The sequence below is a fragment of the Vidua chalybeata genome, chromosome 8 (genome assembly GCF_026979565.1).
Source record: "Vidua chalybeata isolate OUT-0048 chromosome 8, bVidCha1 merged haplotype, whole genome shotgun sequence".
Lineage (NCBI taxonomy): Eukaryota > Metazoa > Chordata > Aves > Passeriformes > Viduidae > Vidua > Vidua chalybeata.
Window position 1 is genome coordinate 8220820 of NC_071537.1, and position 10694 is coordinate 8231513.

At 50.1% G+C, this 10694-nt stretch overlaps 1 protein-coding gene across 3 annotated transcripts in view; it reads left to right on the plus strand.

Moving 5' to 3' along the window:
• The window catches only part of AFAP1L2 (actin filament associated protein 1 like 2), a 65472-nt gene extending 55105 nt beyond the window's left edge, over positions 1–10367 (plus strand). For all 3 annotated transcript variants that reach the window (XM_053949252.1, XM_053949250.1, XM_053949251.1), the window contains 12 exons: positions 135–224; positions 987–1071; positions 1702–1806; positions 2347–2558; positions 4220–4365; positions 4900–5011; positions 5648–5887; positions 5975–6140; positions 6359–6520; positions 6786–6967; positions 7579–7707; positions 8051–10367. In XM_053949252.1, the coding sequence (XP_053805227.1) occupies positions 135–224; positions 987–1071; positions 1702–1806; positions 2347–2558; positions 4220–4365; positions 4900–5011; positions 5648–5887; positions 5975–6140; positions 6359–6520; positions 6786–6967; positions 7579–7707; positions 8051–8077 (1656 nt within the window). In that variant the 3' untranslated portion in view covers positions 8078–10367. The remainder of the gene's footprint in view (positions 1–134; positions 225–986; positions 1072–1701; positions 1807–2346; positions 2559–4219; positions 4366–4899; positions 5012–5647; positions 5888–5974; positions 6141–6358; positions 6521–6785; positions 6968–7578; positions 7708–8050) is intronic.
• The last annotated feature ends 327 nt before the right edge of the window (positions 10368–10694 follow it).

Genomic DNA, 10694 nt, shown 5'->3' on the forward strand with positions numbered 1-10694 from the left:
AGTCCCCAGGGTCACAGGGACAGTAAACCATGGGTCTCCCAGGCTGATGTGGTTTTGCCTGTCCTAGTTGGGGGACATTAATTGATCCTGTTACTGCAGCTCTCTCACAGGCTTTGGCTTCCCCTTCTGCACAGGTAATCCAGGAGACCAGTGGTCTGCTCTGTGAAGGAGGCAGTGAAGGCAACCAGTACATCCCAGACTCACAGCGTCTCAGTTACCCAAAGGTACATCTTCTCTCTTCAGACAGAACTAGCACTCAGGCTTTCCAGCCCTATTCCTTCAATAGATACTAGTGTAGGTGCCTTAATTTTAGGTAAGCAAAGACTGATATGAGTGTAACCAGACCCCTGTGCTGCTGAAAAGGAGCATTCTTGGAACTATCTTCATTTTCCTTTGCATCTTAATTTTGTTGCCATATCTTCCCTCCCAGACTAACTCAGCATTTGGCTACCCACTGTCTAGGGCAGAAGCTGCTGTCTCATCCAATGGGCTGGTTGTGTTCTCCAAGAGCTTTGGGAGGGTCATAGACCCCTGGATGCCAGGGCTTGAGCAATCTCTAGTCCAGGTTTAGGTGAAGCTGCCATGGGAGCAGCTTATTCCAAAACAGTGGGAGCACAAAGAGACTTTCCTAAGTCTCTGGTGGACACCCAGAATGGACCTGCTTGGGCATCTGGCTGGTTCCTCTGCCCATGTCCCCTACAGGGACTGTCAAATGCCCCCACCAGCCAGGCTGCAGGGTAGGAGGCCATAGTGGTGCCACTGTGTCTCCTCAGAGGTGAGCCCATCTGGGGTGGGGCATGTTCAGGAACACAGGGAAGGGCACAGTGTGAGTGAGCTGGCTGGGGATATCCCAGTGAAAGCATCTGCTACAGAGAGAGTGGGACCTCATATTATGGGAGAAGGGGTAAGAGGTCATTGCAGCACGTTCTGGCTGGAAGAATGGGTCACCTGCATCTGTGGAGCCTGTGCCTGGTGCTTGTTGACAGGTGGAGGTGTCCGAGAGATATTCTGCAGCCTCCGAGAGCGGGAGCAGCACCGACGGCCACACGGAGACAGCTGAGGCAAAAGATGGTAAAACTTTGCCCTGGGAATGACAGGGAAAATGGGCCCTTGACCCTTCTGTAGCTCCTGCCACTGCCACCTCAAACAGACCTGATGAAAGCTGTGTGTGCATTCATTGCCTGGGAATTTGAATTACCAGGATTACCTGTTGGTTCCACAAGCATATTCATACAGTGACTGATGTGCTCAGTAGGAGAATGTTGGCAAGGTTCTCTGGACATAAACTTTTCCCTCTCCCACCTTGTGTCCCTGTTTTAGAGAGGAAAAGACTTGAATACAGTAAATGTTAATGGGTAATGGCTCTTAATTGTTTGTGGTGTAGGAAAGTGAAGGGAGGTTGGTAACTGCCCAGCAAGAGCTGTGCAAGCACCTCCCACTGCTCCTGCAGTGACTGGCCTTTGGTCAGAGCCAACCCACGTGTAAAGCAATGCAGATTAGGATCTTCCACAAATCCCTAACTGATCTTACTCGTGCCATCTTCCTCCTGAACTCCCTGGGCTTTGGACTTTTCCAGCCTGTCCCTGAGTTGCAGGTTTGCCCTCTGCAAGGAATGTGTGTGAGGTGGGGGCAGGACCCCCAGCTGGGACAGCAGGGCGGGAGCTGGGATAGCCACACACGTGTCTTTTTCATTTCTGGTAGTTAAGAAGAAGGGCACAACTGGCCTGAAACTGAGCAACCTGATGAACCTTGGGAGGAAGAAGTCCAGCTCCCTGGATAGCCCAGAGAGATCCCTGGAGACTTCAAGTAAGTGGCAGCATGAGTCCCTCTGCAGGGATTTGCCTCAGGGCTGGATCTCAGTGTGCAGGGCAGGATGAGCACCAGGCATCATCCTCCTCAAATGTGCCTGTGCCAGGTGGTCCTGACAGCAAATCCATGCAGATTGTGGTGCCTGTGGCTCTCAGGGTGACCCAAGAGGAAGGGTGGGTAATACCAGACATGCACACACAGGGCATTTGTGCTGCCCAGGGTGTGGGAGCCTGCAGGGAGAGTTCTGAGGGTCAGTTTGTATTTACCACCTGGGACCAACTTTGTCCAACCAGCTGCAGCCACCTTGCTGCTCCAAAGCTATCCTGAATTTCAAGGGTCTCATTTTCAAGATTTTTACCCTTTTCACCCTGTTTTGTATAGATAGGACAGCTTGTCTTTGTGCTTTTGCTCTTTATTGGTGCCTGTGACTTTGTATTGTGTGGTGATCTCATAACTTACCCCTTAGACAGCCCCAGGCACACAAATTAATATGGATTAAATGGAAAATGTGTCTAAGTCAGCTGTGATTACTTGCAGGTTACCTGAATGTGCTGGTGAACAGCCAGTGGAAGTCACGGTGGTGTCAGATAAAAGATGGGCACCTCCATTTCTACCAGGACAAGAACCGAAGCAAACTGGCTCAGCAGCCCCTGAGCTTGGCAGGTTGTGAGATCATCCCGGAGCCAAGCCCTGATCATCTTTACTCCTTCCGCATCCTGCACAACGGGGAAGAACGGCTTGTTTTGGAGGTAGGGTGTCTATCTCCAAGAAAACTCTGCTTAAAATCGTCAGCTTAGGAGGTCTAAATGCCAGTGAGTTCCTCCAGAGGAACCTCAGTCCTACAAAACAGAACCTGAAGAGCAGGGCTTTGGTTCATCTGCCTGTGGTCACCTAGAATGTGTCCCACCCTACTGGTAATCCAGGCTGTGTCTGATGCTGGCACCTCCAGAGGGACCATTCAGCCTTCATCTTAGGCACTCATCTTAGGGTGGGACGTGGGGTCCTCTGGAGAGTCCCATCTCTTCCCCTGCTGCAGGATAACCTTGGATAACTAAGTTCTGTGGAGTGCATTGCAGATGGTTAATGTTAGATCAGAAGAATGCCACTTTAGGGATTTAAGGCTGTGTTTAGGAGGAACAGAGAACTTCATGTTTTGACAGCAGAGCCCCAAAGCCATGGGGCACACATCCCAAGTCAGCCTATCACAGATCTGCCCCTGAAAGTGCAAGTGAATTTCCTTTGCCTGCATCCAGGACTGTTTATCTCTAATCTTACTTCTCTCTGACGACAGCATGATTATAGTAGGAGGTGGACAATGTGAGCAATTTCCTGTATTTTTCCAGTGGGTGGAATATTTATAGCTAAACAACTGACTTTGAGGGCATGCTGTGAAATTGGAAGATGTTTTTGTTTAATTTCGGATTCAGGGTATGTCTGTATCAAAGAAATTTTGCCCAATTATAGATGTGAAGAAGAGGTGCTGGGAAAATTTACATTTTGTGAATGGAAGAATCTGTATTTTGTTGGAATGTCAGACTCAATGTCAGACTCAATGTACGGACTGGCTGGCTGGCAGGCTTCCCAGGGACTGAAGTCTCTGCTAAATAAAACAGATTGAAAGCTTAAAATACACTTTCCAGTTTGGAAAGTGTATATATATATATTCACTTGCCCTGAATTTTACTTTGTGGTTACTGCTGTGACTCCTCAAATCAATGCAAAAAGTGGCTGCATCAGCCAGCTTCTTGCTTCAGGTGGAGTCCCCTGCACTGGGAGGTGCATGTGGCTCTTTGCTAGAGCTGACTTCGTGGCACAGAATTTAACTCTTCATGTTGCAAAATGTCAGACTGCTCACTGCAGCTGGGAATTGGGTCCTGATCATGTTAAAGCAATGGACTCTGATGTTCTAAACTCTTCCCTTCTCCTCTGCAAAGAACCAGGAAGGGGTTTGTGCTCTGGCAGCGGGACCTCGCAGGCTCGGGTCTCCTTGCCTCTGTTTTGGCAATCCCATTGCTGCACTCTGCTGGTGCAAAATGAAACCCGCACGCTTTCCCTCACCCAAAGCTGCTCCCTGCCAGCACCTCCAGCCCCAGAGACTTCTCTTACTCTTGTAGACAGCTGAGTTGATCACGACTGAAAAGAAAATGCAGACTGATGAGAAATTTTAGGAAGGAGTAGAGAGAGCAAAGAGCTCTATTTATGTAGCTGCCAAATTTTTGAATCAGTCCATATGTAGAGCTGTACTTTTAACGCAGCCTCAGGTTTGTTATAAATACCCAGCAGTTCATCTTTCCCTTTGGAAGCCCAGGGGATTGCCAGTGTGCTTCCCTACCTAATCTAAGGCAGCTTACTCTGTGAGTGCAGAGAAATCACTGCTGCAACCTGTCCTGTCTGTCTGATCACCCTGCAGGCAAAGTCCTCAGAGGAAATGGGCCACTGGCTGGGCCTCCTCTTGTCGGAGTCAGGCTCGAAAACAGACCCAGAGGAATTTACCTACGATTACGTGGATGCTGACAGGGTTTCCTGCATTGTGAGCGCTGCGAAGAATTCCTTCTTGTATGTCGCTGGTAATGGGGTGGGGCTGGAAGAGGGAAAGCAAGCTAGAGCAGGGGGCTCTGCACTTGTGGGAGGTTGGCTGCCATGGAAATAGGTGGTAAATTCACAGCTGCAGCTCAGTCAGTTGCTTTTGGGACAGGAGAGCACTTCCTATCCCACAAGGGTGCATCTGGCCTGAGCTGCAGCTTGCCATGGGGCATGTGCCTGAGTGGCTGTTGCAGAAGCAGGTTGGGCTCTCAGCCACCCAGTCCATCATGCCACTGGGGCAGGGTGACTGTAGTGCTGTGGCTGAGGCTGGGCAAGAAAGGAGAGAGCCCGAGGGAAGTACAGCCCCACTCTGGTGAGCGCTACTTACCGGGCAGCAGCAGCAGTGACCCCGCTTTGTATGGCTCTGCCTGCTCCTCTCCTGCATCTGGCTGCCTGGCCTTGCCCAGACCTCAGCACTGGTGTTCTCAGATGTCTCAACATGCAGCACTGCAGAGCCATGCAGCAAATCCAGTCCCCCTGATGGGATGTCCTGCTGCCTGTTCACAGCCTAATGCAGAGGAAATACTCCGAGCCCAACGCCTACATCGACAACCTGCCCAAGGGCAGGGTGCAGCAGGACGAGCTGTACGACGACGTGGATCTGCCAGACCTGCCTGTGGTAAGACAGCTGCCCTGCTGCAGGGAGCTCTGGGGACACCACAGCAAACATCTGGCCATGGGGAGTCTCCAGCAGTAAAAGGGGGGGATTCCCGGCCCCTGGGGAGATCTGCAATGGAGCAGAACCAAGTGGTGGAGAGGAGTTGCTAAGGAATGGGAGAGAGATTTCCTAAAGGGGCTGTGGGGATCCTCTGGCAGCTGGGATAAAATTCCATGGTTTTCATCAGCAAACAGCATGGATTATTTGGTGATAGTGGGCTTTTTGGAGCCTAGCCTTTCAAAATTCCTTTTTATGCCTGTAAGTGTAAGTCCTGTGTGAAAGGATAAGAACAATGGGCCATGCTGGGAATGGGACTGTTACCTCAGGAAAGGCAAAGAATGTGGCATGGGTTGCTGGATGTACAACACTGTGATATCCTTGCATGGGGCTGCTGCTACCATCAGAGAGACCTACTGAAGGAAAACAGGAGGGGCCTTTCCTTCAGTACTTCAAAAAGGCCTCTGTGGAATGACTCAGAGACTGGCATTTTAGTTCCTCTAAGATTTTTGGAAAATACTCCAGATTGCCTGAGATAGTGCTGTTCTGCAGTGAGACGTTTCTTGTACTTCTAGTTGCAGCAGATGGTCTCTTTTGCAGGAAGAAGTACCCAAGAGTGAGAGCAAATTGGAGGGGGATCAAGACAGAGTGTATCTGGATCTTACCCCAGTGAAGTCCTTACTACATTGTGCTGGCAAGATGTCATGCCAGTCTTCCCCCCTCAGCTCACCATCTCTAGAAAGGGCTGCCAACAAGGCTGCCCCAGAGAGCACAGCTGAGACAGCGCCCGTGGCTGTGGAAGCTGAGCTCTGTACTAAGGCAGCAGAGACCTCGGAGCAGGTACTGTCCAAACCATGATGCCAGGCCAGCTTCATCACTGAGCCAGTTCCCTACACCTCATCATCCCACTTCATTTCTCCTTTCCAGAAAAACCCAGAGAAGCCAGAGCCCGAGGAGGCTCTGCCACATGTCCCTGCTATCAAAATCCAGACCTGGCAGCAGAACACTGTGGTCCCCGAGGTGCCAGCGGGCACAGTTCCAGCAGGCAGTCCCCAGCTGGTGCCTGCACACCGGCCCAAGATGCCACTGCCAGGTGGGTGTGCTGCTCAGGTGGCCCAAGGGTGCTTAAAGAGAGGTGGTGCCCTGTGATTTGACTTGCCTCTGCTCTGCAGCAGTCTGTGTCCCGACTCTAGTGGTTGGTGACTTTTCAGACCTTCCCTTGTTTTCTTTTCAAGCACCTGAAAAGGTTTTCTCCCTCCTGCTTTTTTCCCCCTAACTGAGCTTGTTGTTGGTGGGCTGTGTTTCCAGCAGCAGTGGAAACCAAGCTGGGCAAGAACAGGACAGAGGCAGAGGTGAAACGGTTCACGGAGGAGAAGGAACGGCTGGAGAAGGAGAAGGATGAAATCCGAGCTCAGCTCACCCAGCTGCGCAAGGAGAGACGGGAGCTGAAGGAAATGCTTGGTGGCAGCTCAGGTAGGGCAGGGCAAGGTGGGATGTGTGGAAATGAGCCAAGGTGGGGCCATGGAGAAAGAGGGGGCAATGAACCTGGCCCTTCTGGGACCGGAAGAGATGGGGGGGGAACCTGGTGCTTTGAGCCAAACCATATAACCCAGATTACAGTAGAGCAAGAGCCACAGTCCCTCTTGGGATAAAAACCCAAGGAAAATGCCCTGATCCCTGCTCCCCTCAGGAGCTCCCCAGGTTCCCAGCAGGCACCAAGATTCTTCTTCCTACACAGACAAGAGCCTGGAGCAGAGGCTGAAGGAGATAGATGAAGAATGCAAAAGGAAGGAAAGCCAGAGGGTGGACCTGGAGCTGAGCCTGGTGGAGGTGAAAGAGAACCTGAAGAAGGCAGAGTCTGGCCCGGTGACACTGGGCACGGCAGTGGACACCACACACCTGGAGAACACAGCCCCACGGGTATGTGGGGCAACCCTGGGATGCACAGCAGCTTTCTGGCAGCTAGGCAGTCACACAGTCTCAGCCTGCTTAGAAATGTAATAATAATAGCATCATTAGGGTAATATGCAATCTTTTATGAATGTATAGCTAATATGTCTGTGTATCATATGTAGTATACGTAATGTAGTAGTAATCTAATGAGGTAACAGCAGTAATGGGGAAGTGAAAAGTGGATGGGACTCAGGAGAGTGGTTGTATTTTCCTGTGGGGCCTTGAGCAGCACCCTCCAGAGCCATGCAGGTCTGGACCTAGCTCCTTCTGCACTAGGCTGAGCTAAGGGATGGTTTTTGCAGGAGGAGATTCAGACATCTAAATTCCTTCTTGAGAACTTGTTTCCCATGAAATGGAGATCTCCACCACCTGCACCCTGCTCTGTATCTCTAATTCTAGAGTCCTCAAAACCCAAACACACCACAAACTCCCCTGGTGTTTTTTTTAAATCGGCATGTCACTGAAAGAATGCGCCTCCGTGCGAACGGGACGACACTGTGACTGAGAGATGGTGGGAAAAGGCAGCAGTCTCTCTCAGCAGTCTGTAGTCATAACCATTCCTATGATTTGTATTGTAGGTTCAGGCAAAAAGTGCCAGTCCAGCAAACAGCGCAGAGAACTCACCGGTCAATTCAGCAACGGCTTTAAAGAACCGGCCTTTATCTGTTATGGTCACAGGGAAGGGAACAGTCCTACAGAAAGCCAAGGTAAGGTACAGCAGAAAAATCCATCTGGGACAGCCTCTGCCTTTCCCTCCTGGCAGTGGAGCAAACTGGCTGTGGTGGGATGGGGTTGTGGGGGGGTCTCATGTCTGGGAAACACCCCTGACCAACACAGTTCAGAGCACGTCAGCCTGGTTTTCCTCCAGTCTTTTCAACTATGTTTGCCTTGCCTACAATTTAAATGAATAAATACATGCATTGTTTATAACTTAAAGATATCCCTGACCCACCCTGCAGCCAAAACCACATGGGGACCAGACAATCACGTTGATCAACATTACGGTTGCCTGCTTTGCATTTCGACTAATTTGCCTCTATTCCTTGGCAGGAATGGGAGAAAAAGGGAGCTAGTTAGAAGCACATTGTTCAGAGATGGACTAAAGACTCGAATTGCCCACGCATGGCCCAGGGGATTCAACCATCTGTCGGTGGAGGTTGGGTGTTCAACAGCACCACACACCAAGTGCCTCCTCCACGTCGTGCCCACAACGGCTCAGACGCAGCGCTGGAGTCAACAGCTGCTGATCCCAGTTATCCCACATGAACTTGCTCTTTCCAGACAAATCCCAATCGTGTAGCTAAAACAATAACAACCAGTGGCAATCCTTCCATCCAAGTCCTAACCCAGCTGATGTAAACAAGAATGTTACTGTACATAGGGGGTGTTTTGTGTATTTCTACTCTGAAGGTTTATCAATGAGTTATTAAGGTTTCTATATTAGTGACTGTAGTGGATTCAGAAGAAACCTCTGCTATTCCTCAGCCTGGTGAGTTTGTACCTGTCTTGATAAATTGGAGTCAACTGAAGTCTCACCTCTCTTGCTGCCAGTCATCACTCAGCTGCATTTCATCCAGCCTTCAGTCAAGGGCTATCCCCACATGTGAGCAATGCTTCAAACATGAATGAGAAGCACACAGCAGCCTGTCCAGGGCATTTCTAATCGGTGTCCTGATGCATTCCAGCATCTCCTACCAGCTGCAGGTTTGCTAGAATATTGAGCTGCTCACCTTGTCGTGCTCTAGGCTGTGTTACAGACTGGCAGCACCAAGAGCTCTGAGCAAAGAAGATCTGCCAGGCAGATTCAGTTAATTTTCTTGAAGATCTTACTTCACCTGAGGAGTCTGTTCTAAAAAAAAAGGGGGAAACAAGGAAAAAAAAAAAAAAGAAAAGTCATATTTGAGGGCTTGCTCAGCTGTTTCATGGGAAAGCTGGATCCCAGTGCATCCTTTAGGGATCCCCTTTCCCAAGAGAGGGGAGGTAAAGCAGTCCCCATGCTCCTGCCCCAGCTCTGATGGTGTCTGATCCTCACAGAGCTGCAGCTGAAGTCATCCCTATGCCCCTGTGCCCTCCCTACCTGCCCTGCAGTAAGGCTGCACTGCCAGGGCTCTGCTGGATGTCTTGGTGCTGTCACCCTAATTTCCTGATCATTAAAACTGCCTTTGGACCATGGCAGTATGGCCCACCAAGCCCACCCCTCTCTACCCTAGCCAAGCTTTCTAATGAAAGGTTGGAGATTTGGAACAGCTAAACTTAGAGACATAGAAATTTGAAGGGTGGTGGTGGGTTGGCAGAAATCTGTGCACTCCTCCCCTCCCTGTAACCTGCTGACACGTGTGGTAGCCTGGAGAAACCTCTTCCTGCCTCCTCCAATGGCCCTTCAGAGCCCAGGCTCAGGAATTCAGTTGACTGGACGGGGCTGGAGCTGTTTTCCAACCCTGCAAAGTTAAATCAGCACCAATTCCCAGGATGGATTGTCCCTGGGGTCCTGTGGCTACACCAAAGCCAAGATAAAGGCAGACATGAAAAATCTTGTACCTTCCTCACCCTGGAAAATATTTGACAGGCCTGAGACCACCTCTAAAGAGCTGTTCTTTCTTCACAAAGGCCAAACAGCCAGTGGGATGCACAGGGCTGTGATACCCAGAGCTGGTGGTGTCATTGGGGTGAGTGAGAATGTCCTGACAAGGGTCCTGGGCTTGCTTGGCCCCAGCACAGAGCCAGGGTGCAACAAAACACTTGGTCAGGGTATCCTGGAAGCAAGAAAGGTGACTGTGCTCCCATTTTTTTACTCTTTACTTTCCACTGTGGTGCAGATGGAGGAATTGGTAATGCCAGGCCTCAGGAGCCTCAGCTGTCAGGTTGTCCCTGTGTGAGGTTTTGCACATAGGAAAAAATCATGCAAATAAACTGCTGGCTCTTCTGGTTCAGGACCCTGGGCACTTCCTTCTCCAGAGCACCAGAAGGCCACAGACTCCATGAAGCTTTTGTTTTGGCCCATGATGAGCTGGCAAGAGCCCCTCTCTATACCCTAAATATCCACGTAGTGGCGTGCCCTGAGCGTACGCCCCGCTGGCGTCCTGCAGGAGTTGTCCAGACATTTCACAGTGGTACTGAGACAGCGATGGACAAGAGCAGCTCTGCTTTCCCCTTCACAGCTTCAGTGCTCCTGCTGGGATGTCTCCATGAGGGAATGGTAAACATAGGCAAGTCCTGAACAACACACTTTCCCCAAACAAGAAATGTTAAACAATGTCTCTGTGTCCCCATTGTTTTCCTAACTCAAGGCATTTCCTGTGTTGTAACTGTGACCTATAAAGTGGCGCTTTAGAGGGTTTTATAATAAAATGTTGAGTATATTATGTTACCAGTGGTTTTCTCCGTAATGGGGTTTGTCCCTGCTCTACTTCCCAATAGATTTCAAATACCTCAAATCCCCCCAGTTACTACAAATCCTTAGCTATACAGTGTACAGCTGCAGTGAACTGTAGCTTAAATAGTAGTGATTGCACCGTCAAGCAAAACAATTTTCAGAGATTTAACCCACTGAAAAATAGCAGTAACCCCCACAATTTACATGAGGACATGTAACAGATTCCTGCCTCTATCTCTGTAGCAGTCCTTTTGCACAGAACCAGCAGTGAAAAACCTTCCACTACCTTCCTCTGGCCACTAGATAGCAACTGTGTGCAGC